At 50.4% G+C, this 20,716-nt stretch overlaps 1 protein-coding gene across 2 annotated transcripts in view; it reads left to right on the top strand.

The window, feature by feature from the left end:
• The first annotated feature begins 7,285 nt into the window (after positions 1-7,285).
• The window catches only part of LOC137377586 (polycomb group RING finger protein 3), a 283,609-nt gene continuing 270,178 nt past the window's right edge, over positions 7,286-20,716 (top strand). For both annotated transcript variants that reach the window (XM_068047388.1, XM_068047379.1), the window contains exon 1: positions 7,286-7,364. In XM_068047388.1, the coding sequence (XP_067903489.1) occupies positions 7,323-7,364 (42 nt within the window). In that variant the 5' untranslated portion in view covers positions 7,286-7,322. The remainder of the gene's footprint in view (positions 7,365-20,716) is intronic.

The raw sequence follows: 20,716 nt of genomic DNA, 5'->3' as shown, positions 1-20,716 counted from the left end.
CCTTCTCCTTTCCCTGCTCCTCCCTCTCTCTCCTTTCCCTGCTCCCTCCCTCTCTCTCCTTTCCCTGCTCCCTCTCTCTCTCTCCTTTCCCCATTCCCTCACTCTCTTGCTACTCCCTCTCTCTCCTTTCCCTACTCCCTCTCTCTCCTTCCCTACTCCCTCTCTCTCCTTTCCCTACTCCCTCTCTCTCCTTTCCCTACTCCCTCTCTCCCCTTTCCTACTCCCTCTCTCCCCTTTCCCTACTCCCTCCCCTTTCCCTACTCCCTCCCCTTTCCTACTCCATCTCTCTCCTTTCCCTATCCCTCTCTCTCCTTTCCCGACTCCTCCCTCTCTCTCCTTTCCCTGCTCCTCTCTCTCTCTCTCTTTTCCCTGCTCCTCCCTCTCTCCCTTTCCCTCTCCCTCCCTCTCTCTCCCTTTTCCCTGCTCCCTCCCTCTCTCTCCTTTCCTTCTCCCTCTGCTCTCCTCCCTGCTCCCTCTCTCTCTCTCCTTTTCCCCACTCCCTCCCTCTCTCTCTCCTTTCCCACTCCCTCCTCTCTCTCTCTCCTTTCCCACTCCCTCCCTCCCTCTCTCTCTCTCCTTTCCCACTCCCTCCCTCCCTCTCTCTCTCCTTTCCCACTCCCTCCCTCCCTCTCTCTCCTTTCCCCACTCCCTCCCTCCTCTCTCTCCTTCCCCACTCCTCCTCCCTCTCTCTCTCCTTTCCCACTCCCTCCCTCCTCTCTCTCTCTCATTCCCACTCCCTCCTCCCTCTCTCTCTCTCCTTCCCACTCCCTCCTCCTCTCTCTCTCTCCTTTCCCCACTCCCTCCCTCCCTCTCTCTCTCTCCTTTCCCCACTTCCCTCCCTCCCTCTCTCTCTCTCCTTTCCCCACTCCCTCCCTCCCTCTCTCTCTCTCCTTTGCCCCACTCCCTCCCTCCCTCTCTCTCTCTGTTCCTTTCCCCACTCCCTTCCCCTTCCCTCTCTCTCTCTTCCTTTCTCCACTTCCCTCCCTCCCTCTCTTCCCCACTCTCCCTTCCTCCTTTCCCACTCCCTCCTCCCTCTCTCTCTCTCCTTTCCCCACTCCCTCCCTCCCTCTCTCTCTCTCCTTTCCCCACTCCCTCCTCCCTCTCTCTCTCTCCTTTCCCACATCCTCCCTCCCTCTCTCTCTCCTTTCCCCACTCCCTCCCTCCCTCTCTCTCTCTCCTTCCCCACTCCCTCCCTCCCTCTCTCTCTCTCCTTTCCCCACTCCCTCCTCCCTCTCTCTCTCTCCTTTCCCACTTCCCTCCTCCCTCTCTCTCTCTCCTTTCCCCACTCCCTCCCTCCCTCTCTCTCTCTCTCCTTTCCTCCACTCCCTCCCTCCTCTCTCTCTCTCCTTCCCCACTCCCTCCCTCCCTCTCTCTCTCTCCTTTCTCCACTCCCTCCCTCTCTCTCTCTCCTTTCCCCACTCCCTCCCTCCCTCTCTCTCTCTCCTTTCCCCACTCCCTCCCTCCTCTCTCTCTCATCCTTTCCCACTCCCTCCCTCTCTCTCTCTCTCCTTTCCCCACTCCCTCCCTCCCTCTCTCTCCTTTCCCCACTCCCTCCCTCCCTCTCTCTTCCTTTCCCCACTCCCTCCTCCCTCTCTCTCTCTCCTTTCCCCACTCCCTCCCTCCCTCTCTCTCTCTCCTTTCCCCACTCCCTCCCTCCTCTCTCCTTTCCCCACTCCCTCCCTCCCTCTCTCTCTCCTTCCCACTCTCCCTCCTCTCCTCTCCTTTCCCCACTCCCTCCCTCCCTCTCCTTCTCTCTCCTCCTTTCCCCACTCCCTCCCTCCCTCTCTCTCTCTCCTTTTCCCCACTCCCTCCTCCTCTCCTCTCCTTTCCCACTCCCTCCTCCCTCCTTCCCTCTCGCTCTCTCCTTCCCCACTCCTCCCTCCCTCTCCTTTCCCACTCCCTCCCTCCCTCTCCTTCCCCACTCCCTCCCTCCCTCTCTTTCCCCACTCCCTCCCTCCCTCTCCTTTCCCCACTCCCTCCCTCCCTCCCTCTCTCTCCTTTCCCCACTCCTCCCTCTCTCTCTTTCCCCACTCCCTCCCTCCCTCTCTTTCCCCACTCCCTCCCTCTCTCTCCTTTCCCCACTCCCTCCCTCCCTCTCTCTCTCTCCTTTCCCCACTCCCTCCCTCCCTCTCTCTCTCTCCTTTCCCCACTCCCTCCCTCCTTCTCTCTCTCTCCTTTCCCCACTCCCTCCCTCCCTCTCTCTCTTTCCCACTCCTCCCTCCCTCCCTCTCCTTTCCCCACTCCCTCCCTCCCTCCCTCTCCTTTCCCCACTCCCTCCTCCCTCTCTCTCTCTCCTTTCCCCACTCCCTCCCTCCCTCTCTCTCCTTTCCCCACTCCCTCCCTCCTCTCTCTCTCTCCTTGCCCCACTCCCTCCCTCCCTCTCTCCTTTCCCCACTCCCTCCCTCCCTCCTCTCCTTTCCCCTCTCCCTCCCTCCTCCCTCTCTCTCCTTTCCCCACTCCCTCCTCCCTCCCTCTCTCTCCTTTCCCCACTCCCTCCCTCCCTCTCTCTCCTTTCCCCACTCCCTCCCTCCCTCCTCTCTCCTTTCCCCACTCCCTCCCTCCCTCTCTCTCCTTTCCCCACTCCCTCCCTCCCTCTCTCTCCTTTCCCCACTCCCTCCCTCCTCTCTCTCCTTTCCCCACTCCCTCCCTCCCTCTCTCTCCTTTCCCCACTCCCTCCCTCCTCTCTCTCTTTCCCCACTCCCACCTCTCTCTCTCTCCTTTCCCCACTCCCTCCTCCCTCTCTCTCTCCTTTCCCCACTCCCTCCCTCCCTCTCTCTCCTTTCCCCACTCCCTCCCTCCCTCCCTCTCTCTCCTTTCCCCACTCCCTCCTCTCTCTCATCTTTCCCCACTCCCAACCTCTCTCTCTCTCCTTTCCCCCCACTCCCTCCCTCCCTCTCTCTCTCTCCTTTCCCCACTCCCTCCCTCTCCTTTCCCCACTCCTCTCCCTCCCTCCCTCCCTCTCTCTCCTTTCCCCACTCCCTCCCTCCTCCCTCTCTCTCCTTTCCCCACTCCCTCCCTCCTCTCTCTCTCTCCTTTCCCCATCCCTCCCTCTCTCTCTCTCCTTTCCCCACTCCCTCCCTCCCTCCCTCTCTCTCCTTTCCCCACTCCCTCCCTCCCTCTCTCTCCTTTCCCCACTCCCTCCTCCCTCTCTCTCCTTCCCCACTCCTCCTCCCTCTCTCTCCTTTCCCTCTCCTCCCTCCCTCTCCTTTCCCCACTCCCTCCCTCTCTCTCCTTTCCCCACTCCCTCCCTCTCTCTCCTTCCCCACTCCCTCCCTCTCTCTCCTTTCCCCACTCCCTCCCTCTCTTCCCCACTCCCTCCCTCCTCTCTCTTCCCACAATCCCTCCCTCTCTCTCTCTTCCCCACTCCTCCCTCTCTCTCTTCCCATCCCTCCCTCTCCCCCACTCCCTCCCTCTCTCCCCCACTCCCTCCCTCTCTCCCCCACTCCCTCCCTCTCTCCCCACTCCCTCCCTCGACTCCCTCCCTCACTCCCTCCCTCTCTCTCTCTCTCTCTCCTTTCCCCCACTCCCTCCCTCTCTCTCTCCTTTCCCCACTCCCTCCCTCTCTCTCTCTCTCCTTTCCCCACTCCCTCCCTCTCTCTCTCTCTCCTTTCCCACTCCCTCCCTCTCCTCTCTCTCTCTCCTTTCCCACTCCCTCTCTCTCTCTCTCCCTTTCCCCACTCCCTCCCTCTCTCTCTCCTTTCCCCACTCCCTCCCTCTCTCTCTCCTTTCCCCACTCCCTCCCTCTCTCTCCTTCCCCACTCCCTCCCTCTCTCTCCTTTCCCCACTCCCTCCCTCTCTCTCCTTTCCCCACTCCCTCCCTCTCTCTCCTTCCCCACTCCCTCTCTCTCCTTTCCCCACTCCCTCCCTCTCTCTCTCTCTCCTTCCCCACTCCCTCCCTCTCTCTTCTCTCTCCTTTCCCCACTCCCTCCCTCTCTTCTCTCTCCTTTCCCCACTCCCTCCCTCTCTCTCCTTTCCCCACTCCTCCCTCTCTCTTCTTCCCACTCCCTCCCTCTCTCTCCTTTCCCCACTCCCTCCCTCTCTCATCCTTTCCCCACTCCCTCCCTCTCTCTCTCTTTCCCCACTCCCTCCCTCTCTCTCTTCCCACTCCCTCCCTCTCTTCCCCACTCCCTCCCTCTCTTCCCCACTCCCTCCCTCTCTCCCCCACTCCCTCCCTCTCTCCCCCACTCCCTCCCTCTCTCCCCCACCCCCACTCCCTCCCTCTCTCTCTCTCTCCTTCCCCACTCCCTCCCTCTCTCTCTCTCTCCTTTCCCCACTCCCTCTCTCTCTCTCTCCTTTCCCACTCCCTCCCTCTCTCTCTCCTTTCCCCACTCCCTCCCTCTCTCTCTCTCTCTCCTTTCCCCACTCCCTCCCTCTCTCTCTCTCTCTCCTTTCCCCACTCCCTCCCTCTCTCTCCCTTTCCCCACTCCCTCCCTCTCTCTCCTTTCCCCACTCCCTCCCTCTCTCTCCTTTCCCCACTCCCTCTCTCTCCTTCCCCACTCCCTCCTCTCTCTCTCTCCTTTCCCCACTCCCTCCCTCTCTCTTTCTCTCTCCTTTCCCCACTCCCTCCCTCTCTCTTTCTCTCTTCCTTTCCCCACTCCTCCCTCTCTCTTCTCTCTCCTTCCCCACTCCCTCCCTCTCTCTTCTCTCTCCTTTCCCCACTCCCTCCCTCTCTCTCTCTCCTTTCCCCACTCCCTCCCTCTCTCTCTCTCCTTTCCCCACTCCCTCCCTCTCTCTCTCTCCTTTCCCCACTCCCTCCCTCTCTCTCCTTTCCCCACTCCCTCCCTCTCTCTCCTTTCCCCACTCCCTCCCTCTCTCTCCTTTCCCCACTTCCCTCCCTCTCTCTCTCTCCTTTCCCCACTCCCCCTCTCCTCTCCTCTCCTTTCCCCACTCCCTCTCTCTCTCTCTCTCCTTTCCCCACTCCCTCTCTCTCTCTCTCCTTTCCCCACTCCCTCCCTCTCTCTCCTTTCCCCACTCCCTCCCTCTCTCTCCTTTCCCCACTCCCTCCCTCTCTCTCCTTTCCCCACTCCCTCCCTCTCTCTCCTTTCCCCACTCCCTCCCTCTCTCTCTCTCCTTTCCCCACTCCCTCCCTCTCTCTTTCTCTCTCCTTTCCCCACTCCCTCCCTCTCTCTTTCTCTCTCCTTTCCCCACTCCCTCCCTCTCTCTCTCTCCTTTCCCCACTCCCTCCCTCTCTCTCTCTCCTTTCCCCACTCCCTCTCTCTCTCTCTCCTTTCCCCACTCCCTCCCTCTCTCTCTCCTTTCCCCACTCCCTCCCTCTCTCTCCTTTCCCCACTCCCTCCCTCTCTCTCCTTTCCCCACTCCCTCCCTCTCTCTCCTTTCCCCACTCCCTCCCTCTCTCTCCTTTCCCCACTCCCTCCCTCCCTCTCTCTCCTTTCCCCACTCCCTCCCTCTCTCTCTTTTCCCCACTCCCAACCTCTCTCTCTCTCCTTTCCCCACTCCCTCCCTCCCTCTCTCTCTCTCCTTTCCCCACTCCCTCCCTCCCTCTCTCTCCTTTCCCCACTCCCTCCCTCTCCTTTCCCCACTCCCTCCCTCCCTCCCTCCCTCTCTCTCCTTTCCCCACTCCCTCCCTCCCTCTCTCTCCTTTCCCCACTCCCTCCCTCCCTCTCTCTCTCTCCTTTCCCCATCCCTCCCTCTCTCTCTCTCCTTTCCCCACTCCCTCCCTCCCTCCCTCTCCTTTCCCCACTCCCTCCCTCACTCCCTCTCTCTCCTTTCCCCACTCCCTCCCTCCCTCTCTCTCCTTTCCCCACTCCCTCCCTCCCTCTCTCTCCTTTCCCCACTCCCTCCCTCCCTCTCTCTCCTTTCCCCACTCCCTCCCTCTCTCTCCTTTCCCCACTCCCTCCCTCCCTCCCTCTCCTTTCCCCACTCCCTCCCTCCCTCCCTCTCCTTTCCCCACTCCCTCCCTCTCTCTCCTTTCCCCACTCCCTCCCTCTCTCTCCTTTCCCCACTCCCTCCCTCTCTCTCCTTTCCCCACTCCCTCCCTCTCTTCCCCACTCCCTCCCTCTCTCTCTCTCCCCCACTCCCTCCCTCTCTCCCCCACTCCCTCCCTCTCCCCCACTCTCTCTCTCTCTCTCTCCTTTCCCCACTCCCTCCCTCTCTCTCTCCTTTCCCCACTCCCTCCCTCTCTCTCTCTCTCCTTTCCCCACTCCCTCCCTCTCTCTCTCTCTCCTTTCCCCACTCCCTCCCTCTCTCTCTCTCTCTCCTTTCCCCACTCCCTCCCTCTCTCTCTCTCTCCTTTCCCCACTCCCTCCCTCCCTCTCTCTCCTTTCCCCACTCCCTCCCTCTCCTTTCCCCACTCCCTCCCTCCCTCTCCTTTCCCCACTCCCTCCCTCTCTCTCCTTTCCCCACTCCCTCCCTCTCTCTCCTTTCCCCACTCCCTCCCTCTCTCTCCTTTCCCCACTCCCTCCCTCTCTCTCCTTTCCCCACTCCCTCCCTCTCTCTCCTTTCCCCACTCCCTCCCTCCCTCTCTCTCCTTTCCCCACTCCCTCCCTCTCTCTCCTTTCCCCACTCCCTCCCTCCCTCCCTCTCCTTTCCCCACTCCCTCCCTCCCTCCCTCTCCTTTCCCCACTCCCTCCCTCTCTCTCCTTTCCCCACTCCCTCCCTCTCTCTCCTTTCCCCACTCCCTCCCTCTCTCTCCTTTCCCCACTCCCTCCCTCTCTTCCCCACTCCCTCCCTCTCTCTCTCTCCCCCACACTCCCTCCCTCTCTCCCCCACTCCCTCCCTCTCCCCCACTCTCTCTCTCTCTCTCTCCTTTCCCCACTCCCTCCCTCTCTCTCTCCTTTCCCCACTCCCTCCCTCTCTCTCTCTCTCCTTTCCCCACTCCCTCCCTCTCTCTCTCTCTCCTTTCCCCACTCCCTCCCTCTCTCTCTCTCTCTCCTTTCCCCACTCCCTCCCTCCCTCTCTCTCTCTCTCCTTTCCCCACTCCCTCCCTCCCTCTCTCTCCTTTCCCCACTCCCTCCCTCTCCTTTCCCCACTCCCTCCCTCCCTCTCCTTTCCCCACTCCCTCCCTCTCTCTCCTTTCCCCACTCCCTCCCTCTCTCTCCTTTCCCCACTCCCTCCCTCTCTCTCCTTTCCCCACTCCCTCCCCTCTCCTTTCCCCACTCCCTCTCTCTCTCTCCTCTCCCCATTCCCATTCTCTCTCTCTCTCTCCTTTCCCAATTCCCTCTTTCCCGCCCTGCTCCTGCGGCACGCGGTTTTCACTGCGTTCTGCGCATGTGCAGGTTGAGACTGGGCACATCCTGATGACGTTTCGCCCTCTGGGCGCTGGGTATTGGCGTCACGGGGAGAGCGGTGGCGGTTGTCCATCAATGAGTCCGCCGCACCTCAGCCTCCCAGCCCCGCGGAGACAGGTGAGTACCGGGGACCGAGAACTTGGGCTTTGCGCCCGCGCTCTCCCTCTTCCCCGGCCCTGTGCCGGAGAGAGCGCGGCGCTTGTGAACCGAGGCCTGGGCTCGAGGGTTGGGGGGGAGGCCGCGGTCCTGGCCGGGAGCCGGGGGGTGGGGGTGCCCCAATGGGCGGGATTAGTGATCCTTTGTGCCCGGCTTCCCCACGGGTGATGTCTGAGGTTGCTTCAGTGTCACGGTTCACAGCCAGCACCCCTGACTGACCCTGGACCCTCGTCAACCTCTCAGTATACTGCCCAGTCACCATGGTCCCGATAGACTCCCAATTATCTCCGGAACCCCCACCTATACATTCCCCATGCATCATTCTGTCACCATGGTCTGTGATCTCCTTCCCATATCTCCTTAATAACCCCCCTCTTTACATTCACAATATCCAGATGAATTAGGAGCAGGAGAAGGCCACTCGGCCCTTCGAACCTGCTCCGCTATTCAGTACGTTCATGGCTGAACTGATTACTCCACATTTCCACCTGATAACCTTCCACCCTATTGCTGATCACGAATCTATTTACCTCTGCCTTAAAAATATTCAAAGACTCTACTTCCACTGCCTTTTGAGAGAGAATTCCAAAGACCCACCACCCTCAGAGAAAGAAATTCTCCTCATCTGTCTTAAATGGGCAATCTCTTATTTTTAAATAGTGACCCCCAGTTATAGATTCTCCTACAAGAGGAAACATCCTTTCCACATCCACCCTGTCAAGACCCCTCAGGATCTTATATGTTTCAATCAAGTCACCTCTTATTCTTTTAAATTCCAGCAAATACAAGCCTAGTCTGTCCAATCTTTCCTTGTAAGACAGCCCGCCCATTCCAGGTATTAGTCTAGTAAACCTTCTCTGAACTGCCTCCAATGCATTTACATCCTTCCTTAAATAAGGAGACCAATACTGTACACAGTACTCCAGATGTGGGCTCACCAATAGCTGAATCATAACCTCCCTACTTTTGTATTCAATTCCCCTTGTGATAAACGCTAACATTCTATTAGCTTTTCTAATTACATGCTGTACCTGCATACTAACCTTTTGTGATACTAGGACACCCAGATCCCTCTGCGTCTCAGAGCTCTGCAATCTTTCACCATTTAGATAATATGCTTTTTTATTCCTGCCAAAATGGACAATTTCCCACTTTCCCACATTATACTCCATTTGCCAAATCTTTGCCCACTCACTTAACCTATCTATATTCCTTTGTCGCCCCCTTATTAAAGCCCGACCTGGGTTCGACCCGATGACAGCCAACCCGGGCCCGAGTCCTTTAATTTTTTTAAATACCTGACCTGAATGTAACAAACATATTTTTGAAACAGAAACAGATCATAGACTAAAACAAAAACAATACAAAACAAAACAGTACAGTCTAGCCCGACCTGATCTGAGCCCGAATGCTAGATGCCGAATACAGACCCGACCCCGACTACAGGTGTCGGGAAGCCAGGCTTTATCCCTTATGTCCTCTTCACAAGTTACTTTCCTACCTATCTTTGTGTCATTTGCAAATTTAGCCACCATACCTTTGGTCCCTACATCTAAGTCATTTATATACATTGTAAAAAGTTGATGCCCCAGCACAGATCCCTGTTACACACCACATCTTACAACTTGCCAACCAGAAAATGACCAATTTATGCCTACTCTCTGTTTCGTGTTAGCGAGCCAATCTTCTATCCATGCCAATATTTTACTCCCTACACTAAAGGCGGCTCAGGTCTTCAAATAAAACCCAACCCGAGCCCGACAGAACCACATCCGACACGGCCCGAGTCCTTTCATTTTTTCCCTCATCCGACCCAACCATCAATTAACCTAGCTTCCGTTTTTCACTTTGTTGCTAATTTGCAAAAGCTTAAAACAACTGTAACTAAACAACCTTTCAAGTCCAAAAAGTTCATTAACATTGCAGCCACGTACTGGAGGTGGTGATAGTGTGTCTGGCCCAACCTGACCCGAGCCCGAATGTTGGACCTGGAAGAGTGACCCGACCCGAAACCGACACATTTTGGGTCCGGGTCGGGTAGCCATGCTCTACCCTGCACCATGAGCTTTTATTTTCTGCAATAACCTTTGATGTGGCACCTTATCAAATGCCTTCTGGAAATCTAAGTACAGTGCATTCACCGGTTCCCTTTATCCACATCACATGTAACTCCTTCAAAGAACTCCAATAAATTGGTTAAACATGATTTCCCTTTCACAAAACCATATTGACTCTGCTTGATTACCTTGAATTTTTCTAAATGCCCTGCTATAACATCTTTAATAATAGCTTCTAACCTTTTCCCTAAGACAGATGTTAAGCTAACTGGCCTGCAGTTTCCTGCTTTCTGTCTCCCTCCCTTTTTGAATAAAGGAGTTACATTTGCTATTTTCCAATCTAACGGAACCTTCCCAGCATCTAGGGAATTTTGGACAGTTAAAACTAACGCATCAAGTATCTTACTAGCCACTTCTTTTAACACCCTGCAATGAAGTCCATCAGGACCCAGAGTCTTGTCACCCCGCAGCTCCAACAATTTGTTCAGTACCACTTCCCTGGTGATTGTAATTTTCTTGAGTTCCTCCCTCACTTCCATTTCCTGATTTACAGCTAATACTGGGATGTTACTTGTATCCTCAATAGTGAAGACCGATGCAAAATACCTGTTCAATTCATCTGCCATCTCCTTATTATTCATTATTAATTCCCCAGACTACAGGACCAACGCTCACGTTAACTTTTTTCTTTTTAAAATATCTATAGAAACTTTTACTATCTGTCTTTATATTTCTAGCTACCTTTTATCATACTCTTATCAATCTTTTAGTCATTCTTTGCTGTTTTTATATTCTGTCTATACTCTCCATAATCTCCTTTCTCACCACACTCCTCACCGCCCCCCCCCCCCCCCCCATTTCCCCATGTATGTCCTGTCGTCATGGTCCCTGATGTACTCCCAGGCAGCTCCTGAATAACCCCCTCCATATATTTCCCATGTATCATCCTGTCACCAAGGTCCCTGATGTACTCTAAATCATTCCTTCATAGCCCCCTCCCCATACTTTCCCCAATGTACTGTCCTGTCACCATGGTCCCCAATAAACCACAAATAAACTCTCTCAATAAACTGCCCAATATTGTATCCAATTCTGGACAACACACTTTAGGAAAGACATGAAGGCTTTGGAGAGGACACCAAAGAGATTTACTCCAACGGTTTTGGGGTTGAAGGATTATAGCTGTTTGGCGAGACTGGCAAAACTGGGGTTGCTTTCCTTGGAGCAAAGAAGGCTATTGGGGATTTGAAAGAGGTGTTCAAAATCCTGAAAGGTTTGGACAAAGTAAATGAAGATAATGTTTCCATTGGCTGAAGGGTCAATAACCAGAGGACACAGGTTTAAAGTGATTGGCCAAAAAAAACCCAAAGACAACACGAAGAAGAACTTTTTTACGCAACAAGTGGTTAAGATTTGGAATACACTGTTGATAAGGAGTTGGATATAGATTCAGTAGTAGATTTCAAAAGTTAATTGAATAAATGCTTGAAGGAGAAAATAAATTACAGGGATATGGGGAAAGAAGGAGTGGGACTAATTCAGTAGCTCTTGCAAAGAGTCTATGCAGTATCGGTGGGCCAAATGGCATCTTTCTGTTCTGTACTGTACTATTCTATTGCAACAAACCCCCAATATACCATACTGTGACCATGGTCCCAATTAACTTTCCAATATACTGTTCTCTGATAATAGTCCCCAAAATACTCTGCTCTCAATCCTAACCATTTTTTCTCCTGCCAAACCCCCCTCTCCCCTCAAGATTGCCAACCCTTTCTATTCATCTTCACTGTCGCCCCAAACTTCTCTATTCTCCACCCTGTCACTCTTCTGTAATCCCCAACTCTTCCATTTCTTGTAATTCTCTACCTTTTCTCTTTGACTGCTGTTCAGTGTGACTCATCTTCCTACTTGTACCAGTGCTATCAGATTTTTACTTTTCCTTGATCTGGCATTGTTAGTGCGATGGTAATAACTGCTTCCCAAGAGTTTTTGTGATTTCTGTTTCTCCACATGAGAATTGATATTGAACCATATTAGGGAAAAAGACTGGATTGGTGGCAGTTTTGCATCAATGGGAAGCGTTTGTTACTTTTTCAGGTTATATGTTTGCCAATTCAACATGTGACATGTGTAACCTGATGAGAATTCTTGTGACTGCATTGCAATCCAATATTTAGGTGAGCAAGTTCTTAATATGGTGTAAAACAGAAAATGTGGAAAACACACCAAGTCCATCAGCATCTCTAAAGAGAACGCAGAGGTTAACGTTTCAGGTGTAGTGCTTTATTAGAAGTAGTGTAACAAGTATTGAATCCGCACTGAATTTCCTCTTGGGTTCATTGCTGTTGGTCTCTCCCATATGTAAACCCCACGTCTCCTATGATCAGGAGTTTCCCTTCACTGTCCATTATTCAGCGAGACAAAACGTGACCTTGCAGTTGTAATGATGAAACCCCTGTTAGTGTGAACTGGATCCTGTAATCTCTCACATTCCCGTGTGGTTTTCTGATCCTTCAGAAAACAGACTAATGGATGTTCTAGTGAGACCAGAGCAATTGTAAACCAACCAGCTGAGTTGTTTTATGCGTATGATTACAAATGAATAAATAAGGTTTCCACTTCATCCTTGAAGTGATATTGCATCATATGGATTCAGCTCAATCTGATGTTTTTAAAATTAAGGAAAATTTTCAGGTAGAGAATTAAGCAACAGAAGGGAGCAGGGCAGTAAATTCTGTCCTCTCGGGGTTGGGTTGGGGGAATGGGTCTAAATTCAATACACAAGTGTCTGGTCGGCTTCGCTGCTAAAATATACACCATTGCGTTTAAAAAATGGAAGACTCCTTTCATTTGGATCAATTGGCAACTGTTCCTTTTAACAAAGATTTAAATGAGTTTCCAATCAATTTTTTTTTTGGCTAGGCTAATAATTTTTCACTTCCACGCAAGTTGTCCGTTGTAACTTCAGAACTTTTGGATGCTTTATTGCAACAGTTTTTTGATTTTTGTGATGGGATGCAGTGAGTGAAGATGTTGGTGAAATAGAGGCAATTTGGAATCCTGTAGCTGCTGATATAGCAAGTCTCCTGTCGATGAATCACAGAAACAGAGAAATTTCATGCACAGGAGGAGACCATTCTGCACTTCCGGCCTGTACTAAATTTAGGTGCCTCTTAATGGCTGATTTTTGTGATAAAACACATTAAAGCAGCATTACAATTCTTTATATCTCTTACAACTTTTCCTTTATCCTATTAATTTTCTCCCATTTATACTTCTCCGTATGCTCGTGCTGCGTTAACGATGGTTGCTAATGTTCCAGTGCTTTGTTAACCATGTTGCGAATGATCAAGTACTCTGTTAACTGTGCTTGCTAGTGCTCTGTTAACGATGCTCTGGTGCCTTGTGTTAATGGGGCTTGCCTGTGCTCCGGTGCCGTGTTAACGAAAGTTGAGAACGCGGACATAGTTTTAATTGTGCAACTGTTTAATCATGGTTCTTTAAGAATGCAGTGAGTGAAGGAGTATGGTGAGGAGGTACAATACTGTGGACTCAAAGAACAGCTTTTCCTCTATAATTTTTAGTGTTCATGCAATGCCAGTAGCGTTCAAGATACAGCAAATCTTGGGGCCGATGATTCCTGAGAACTGAAGTAATCAGTTAAGGCCCCTTCTTCCACATATCCTGCGTAATAAACAGAGTTCTGATGAAATGTCATTGACCTGAAATGTTAACTCTGTTTCTCTCTCCATAGATGCTGTCAGACCTGCTGAGTATTTCCAGCACTTTGTTTAGATATCACAGATCTATCTCGCCTCCAAATTTTCTGACCAAATATTCAGCCAAGATACTGATTAATCCCTGATAAGCTAGTAATACTCCAAAATAATCATCTGTTGCATTTGTAGTTTTCTGTCTTGGATTGAACGCCTCCATGGATAGCCTGCTCACCTTTTCCCCTAAACACCGCCCCCCAAAGTCCTTGAGCACTTAGCAGTATTGCAATTTTCTACCATTTATTCCTGTAATTTCTAATCATTTTCTCAACCAGATACTTTGTGAAGGTGTCAATCGCAGTATTAACAAATTTTACCTGAAGTACGTTCCACACAGTCACCACCCTGTTGTGGGACCCGCTCTCTGGGCTTGTTCATTTTGATACCGTCTTTTAGTTCTGTAGTCAGTCATTTTTATTGGAGTTTGGGAGCCAGCTCCCAGCCTGTGTTCTGTTGAAGCACTATTTTTTCTAGATCAGAGGATGACTTTTTTTGTACTTTTATTTGATGCAAGAAGTTCCCATGCTCACATGGTATTTGTTGGCATTCTTCTATCTATGAAAGATGATGGACACACAGCAAACAGTCCATTTAGGTGGTGTGTCTTCCCTTGGCGCACCTTTGCTGATGGCTGTGAAGGCCAATTCCTTGAGAGACAGGTTCTGCTACGGTCCCACACATGAAGCGGCCAAGTGACGCTGTGAGTTGTTTTCTGTGTTGGCATCTGTTGCCAAGCTGCTGTAGCAACTGGTCATCGTGGTAATGCACACCAGTCCACAGGATGTGTTGTCATTTCCCTCTTTCATCAGCTAGTGATTCCCAGGTGCAATAGTTGACATTTAGGGCCTTCATGTCATGTTTGCAAGCATCCTTGAAACGGAGCTTTGGGCGCCCCACTGGTCGTCTGGCCCTGGCTACCTCATCATGCAGAAGGTCCTTGGGTATGCGACCATCTTCAATCCTGTGGAGGTGTCTGATCCACCAAAGCTGCCTCTGTTTGATTAGTGTCAACACATTTAGGAGCTCTGCCTTTGAGAGGATGGCTGCATTTGTGATTTTGTCCTGCCAGGCTAACCCATAATATGCCACAGACAGCAAAGATAGAAATTATTGAGCTTCTTTTCCTGGTAGCTGCAAGTCGCCCATGTTTCACAGCCATACTACAAGGTGCTGAGAACACAGGCGTTATAAACTATTAGCTTGGTCCTAAGGGTCAGCTTGGTATTATTCCATGCGCATTTTGCGAGTTGGCCAAAGGAGGTAGCTGCTTTCCCTATGCATGTATTGAGTTCTGCATGAAGGGACACATGGTATACCTGCTATAATACACACTGATCGATACTTGCAGATAAAGGCAGAGGGGCATAAATAGTTATACAGTTCTGAGTGCTTGGTGACTGGGCTGGGTCATTCCTCTGAGGGTGCTGGGGCTTGTGTGGAGGAAATGAGGTGGTGCTGTAGCTAACAGCAGTTATAAGCTTTTGTTGACATTGTGAGGATGGTCTCCTCAGCATAATCTTCTAATCTTCCCTGGATACGGGGGAGGTGCTAGAGGGTTAGAGAGTGGTTAATGAGACACCCTTATTCAAGAAAGGGTGTAAGGACAGTCCTAGCAGTTACAGGCCAGTTAGTTTAATATCAGTGATGGGTAAGGTTTTAGAAGGTATAAGCAGGGAAAATATCAATGGACAGAGAGATTATTGTTAATTAAGGAGAGCCAGCATGGATTTGTAAAAGGCAGATCATGCTTGACAAATCAAATTGAATTTCTTGGTGAAGTAACAGAGAATAGCAGGTGAATTTAACTTCCCTAATATTGACTGGGACTGCCTTAGTGCTAAGAGATCAGATGGGGAAGAATTTGTTAAGTGTGTCCAGGATAGTTTTCTGAAGCAGTATGTGGATGGCCCTACTAGAGAAGGGGCTACACTCGAACTCCTCTTAGGAAATGAGGCTGGGCAGCTGGTTGATGTGTCAGTGGAGGAGCACTTTGGGACCAGTGACCATAACTCTATTAGCTTCAACAACAAAAACAAGAAATGCTGGAATCACTCAGCAGGTCTGGCAGCATCTGTGGAAAGAGAAGCAGAGTTAACGTTTCGGGTCAGTGACCCTTCTTCGGAACTGAGTTCGAGTTCCGATGAAGGGTCACTGACCCGAAACGTTAACTCTGCTTCTCTTTCCACAGATGCTGCCAGACCTGCTGAGTGGTTCCAGCATTTCTTGTTTTTGTTTCAGATTTCCAGCATCCGCAGTATTTTGCTTTTATTCTATTAGCTTCAAGATAGTTGTGGAAAAGGATAGGACTGGTCCTCAAGTTGAAGTTCTAAATTGGGGGAATGACCAGGGCCTGACCAGGTGTATTTTAGAATGCTATGGGAAGCAAGGGAGGAGATTGCTGGGGCCCTGGCAGAGATTTTTGTATCATTATTAGCCGTGTGTGAAGGATAGCTAATGTTGTGCCTTTATTGAAGAAGGACAGCAGGGATAAGCCAGGGAACTACAGGCCGGTGAGCCTTATGTCAGTGGTGGGAAAGTTATTGGAAGGGATTCTGAGAGACAGGATTTATATGCATCTGGAAAGGCAAGGTCTGATTAGGGATAGTCAGCATGGCTTTGTGCATGGGAAATCAAGTCTCAAGAATTTGGTTGAGTTTTTTGAAGAGGTGACCAAGAGGATTGACGAGGGCAGGGCGATGGACGTTGTCTACATGGACTTTAGCAAGGCCTTTGACAAGTCACCACTTATCTCTTTTTTTATAACTCAACCCAGAAGGTTTGAACACATGGGATCCAGCGTGAGCTAGCCAATTGGATGCAAAATTGGCTTGGTGATAGGAGGCAGAGGGTGGTAGTGGAGGGTTGTTTTTCAGATTGGAGGCCGGTGACCAGTGGTGTGCCGCAGGGATCGGTGCTGGGCCCTCTTGTTTGTCATATATATTAATGACGGATGTGAATGTAAGGGGCATGAATAGTAAATTTACAGATGACGCCAAATTGGTGGTATAGTGGACAGTGAAGAAGGTTGTCTAAGGTTACAACAGGATATAGATCAACTGGGAAAGTGGGCAAGGGATTGGCAAATGGAATTTAAGGCAGACAAGTGTGAAGTGATGCATTTTGGGAAGTTAAACCAGCAGGACATATACAGTGAATGGCAGGGCCCTGGGGAGTGTTGTTGAGCAGAGACACCTTGGGGTGCAAGTACATAGTTCTCTGACAGTGGCAACACAGGTAGACAGGGTGATGAAGAAGGCATATGGCATGCTTGCCTTCATCGGCCGAGGCATTGAGTACAAGAGTTGGGATGTCATGTTACAGTTGTACATAACGTTGGTTAGGCTGCATTTGGAGTACTGTGTGCAGTTCTGGTCACCGCACTACAAGAAAGATGTGATTAAGCTAGAGAGGGTGCAGAAAAGATTCACAAGGATGTTGCCTGGTTTGGAGGGCTTGAGTTATAAAGAGAGATTGAATAGGCTGGGTCTGTTTTCCCTGGAGTGAAGGAGGCTGAGAGGGGACATGATAGAGGTATGTAAAATTATGAGAGGCATAGATAAGGTAGATAGCCAGAGTGTGTTTCCCATGGTAGGGGTGACTAAAACTGGAGGGCATATATTTAAGGTGAGAGGTGGTTTAAAGGGGATCAAAGGTGTAATTTTTTCACACAAGGAATAGTGGGTATCTGGAATGAGCTACCGGAGGAGGTGGTGGAGGCAGGAACAGTAGCAACATTTAAGAGGCATCTGGACAGGTACTTGAATGAGCTAGGCATAGAGGGATATGGAATTAATGCAGGCAGATGGGATTAGTATAGATAGGCATTATGGTCGGCATGGATGCGGTGGGCCGAACGGCCTGTTTCTATGCTGTACGACTCTGACTCTGAGAAGGTTGAGCAAGGGAATGCAGTGGATAATGTTTATATGGACTTTAGGAAAGCATTTGATAAGCAACCACTTAAAAGTCTGGTTAAGAAAATTGAGGCTCATGGAATAGGGAAGTCAGTGTCCAACTAGATTTAAAAAATTGGCTTCTGGACAGAAAACAACGAGTCATAGTAAATGGTTGCTTTCAGACTGCAGGATGATAGACAGTGGTGTTTCTCAAGGGTCAGTGCTGGGACCACTTTTTTTTTGATATAAATGACTCAGTGCCGCTCGAAGTCTCTCTAGGCCCGGTTGATGAACAGTCTGTGATGGGTAAGCGTTCAAGGCAATTTAACTACAGCAGGCTTCACATTGGTCTTTCATCAGGGGTGCAGTAACAAGTCGTCTTAGGCTTTACAGCAGCAGGATAGGACTGGAAGATTTCTTCAGATTTCACGGTTTCTTAAAATACGGGAGCTAGGTAAGAAATTAGCAAACAGGACCTCAAAAGTAGTAATGTCCGGATTACTCCCACTGCCACGCGCAAGTGAGTATAGAAATAGAAGGATAAAACCGATGAATGTGTGGCTGGAAAGATGGTGTAGGAGGGAGGGCTTTAGATTCCCGGGACATTGGGACCGACTCTGGGGGAGATGGGACCTGTACAGGCCAGACGGGTTGCACCTGAACAGAGCCGGGACTGAGTTCATTGCAGGAGGTTTTGCTAATGCTGTTGTGGAAGGTTTAAACTAGTTTGGCAGGAGGATGAGGACCTGAGGGTAGACTCAGTTGGGACAAAATCAGAAATGAAAATGGAAGGCAGGAAGTTAATGGAAACAAAAACAAGAAATGCCGGATTCACTCAGCAGGTCTGGCAGCATCTGTGGAAAGAGAAGCAGAGTTAACGTTTCGGGTCAGTGACCCTTCTTCGGAACTGACAAATATTAGAAAAGTCACAAATTATAAACAAGTGAGGTGGGGGTTGGGCAAGAGATAACAAAGGAGAAGGTGCAGATTGGACCAGGCCACATAGCTGACCAAAAGGTCACGGAGCAAAGGCAAACAATATGTTAATGGTGTTTTGAAAGACAAAGCATTAGTACAGATTAGGTGTGAATATACTGAATATAGAACATCAGCAAGTGCAAACCTGAAGAAAAACAACCTGAAAAAAACAGTGGGTAAGCAAACTGAACAAACTAAGATGAAATGAAATAAATGCAAAAAATGTAAAAAGGAATGCAAAAAAAAAGGAAGAAAAAAATAACTAAAAATGAAAGTAAAATGGGGGGCTGTCATGCTCTGAAATTATTGAACTCAATGTTCAGTCCGGCAGGCTGTAGTGTGCCTAATCGGTAGATGAGATGCTGTTCCTCGAGCTTGCGTTGATGTTCACTGGAACACTGCAGCAATCCCAGGACAGAGATGTGAGCATGAGAGCAGGGGGGAGTGTTGAAATGGCAAGCAACCGGAAGCTCAGGGTCCTGCTTGCGGACTGAGCGGAGATGTTCCGCAAAGCGGTCACCCAGTCTGCGCTTGGTCTCCCCAATGTAGAGGAGACCACACTGTGAGCAGCGAATACAGTATACTACATTGAAAGAAGTACAAGTAAATCGCTGCTTCACCTGAAAGGAGTGTTTGGGGCCTGGGATAGTGAGGAGAGAGGAGGTAAATGGGCAGGTGTTACACCTCCTGCGATTGCAAGGGAAGGTGCCCTGGGACGGGGACGAGATGGTGGGGGTAATGGAGGAGTGGACCAGGGTGTCGCGGAGGGAACGATCCCTTCGGAATGCTGACAGGGGAAGGGAGGGGAAGATGCGACTGGTAGTGGCATCACGCTGGAGGTGGCGAAAATGGCGGAGGATGATCCTTTGGATATGGAGGCTGGTGGGATGAAAAGTGAGGACAAGGGGAACCCTGTCACGGTTCTGGGAGGGAGGGGAAGGGGTGAGGGTAGAGGTGCGGGGAATGGGTCGGACACGGTTGAGGGCCCTGTCAACCACAGTGGGGGGAAATCCTCGGTTGAGGAAAAAGGAGGTCATATCAGAAGCACCGTCATGGAAGGTAGCATCATCAGAGCAGATGCGTCGGAGACGGAGAAACTGGGAGAATGGAATGGAGTCCTTACAGGAGGTAGGGTGTGAAGAAGTGTAGTCGAGGTAGCTGTGGGAGTCAGTGGGCTTATAATGGATATTGGTAGACAACCTATCCCCAGAGATGGAGACAGAGAAGTCGAGGAAGGGAAGGGAAGTGTCAGAGATGGACCATGTAAAGGTGAGAGAAGGGTGGAAATTGGAAGCAAAGTTGATAAAGTTTTCTAGTTCGGGGCGGGAGCAGGAAACGGCACCGATACAGTCATCAATGTACCGGAAAAAGAGTTGGGGGAGGGGGCCTGAGTAGGACTGGAACAAAGAATGCTCGACATATCCCACAAAAAGACAGGCATAACTAGGACCCATGCGGGTACCCATAGCGACACCTTTTACTTGAAGGAAATGCGTGGAGTTGAAGGAGAAGTTGTTCAATGTGAGAACAAGTTCAGCCAGGCGGAGGAGGGTGGTGGTGGATGGGGACTGGTTGGGCCTCTGTTCCAGGAAGAAGCGGAGAGCCCTCAAACCATCCTGGTGGGGGATGGAGGTGCAGAGCGATTGGACGTCCATAGTGAAGAGGAGGCGGTTGGGATGAGTCTGGAAGACAGAGAAAACAAAGGTTAGAAAATAAAGAAGAGTTTGGCAGCGCTGAAGGGGATCTATTTCAGTGCAAGGAGTATAGCAAATAAAGCAGATGAGCTGAGGACACAGATAGTCATCTGGCAGTATGATATCATAGCTGTTACAGAAACATGGCTTAAGGAGGGACAGGAATGGCAGTTCAACCTTCCTGGTTACAGGATTTTCAGACGCGATAGGGAGGGGGATAAGTAAGGAGGGGGAATGGCAGTTTTGGTCAAGGAAACTATTACAGCTGTGAGGAGGGGTGATATGGAGTCATAGTAATACAGCACAGAAACAGGCCCTTCGGCCTATCATGTCTGCTGGCCATCAAGCACCTACCTATTCTAATCACTTTTTCGTGCACTTGGCCTGTAGTCTTGTATGTTTGAAGGTTCATCAAATGAGGCCATATGGATTGAGCTAAGGAACAAAAAAGGGGCAGTTACACTGTTGGGAGTGTGCTATAGACGCCTAAATAGTCAGAGGGAGATAGAATAGCAGATATGTAGACAAATCTCTGAGAAGCGCAAGAACAATAGGGCAGTAATAGGGGATTTTAACTACCCCAATATTAACTGGGATAGTTTTAGTATGAAAGGAATTAAGGGAGCAGAATTCTTGAGGTGTATTCAGGAGAACATTTTTGCCCAGTATGTAGCAAGTCCAACAAGAGAGGGCTCAGTTTTAGACTTAGGTTTAGCAAATGCAGATGGGCAGATGGAAGGAGTGGCAGTAGGAGAGCATTTTGATGGTAGTGATCATAATTCAGTCAGTATTAGCATAATTATGGAAAAGGACAGAGATAGAACAGGAATTAGAGTTCTCAATTGGGCAAGGCCAATTTTACTAAACTGAGGAGTGATTAGCAAAAGTGGACTGGAAGCAGGTACTTGAAGG

The sequence above is a fragment of the Heterodontus francisci genome, chromosome 1, assembly GCF_036365525.1.
Source record: "Heterodontus francisci isolate sHetFra1 chromosome 1, sHetFra1.hap1, whole genome shotgun sequence".
Taxonomy (NCBI): Eukaryota; Metazoa; Chordata; class Chondrichthyes; order Heterodontiformes; family Heterodontidae; genus Heterodontus; species Heterodontus francisci.
The sequence above is the reverse complement of the archived record's forward strand: the minus strand, read 5'-3'. Positions and strand labels throughout refer to the sequence as shown.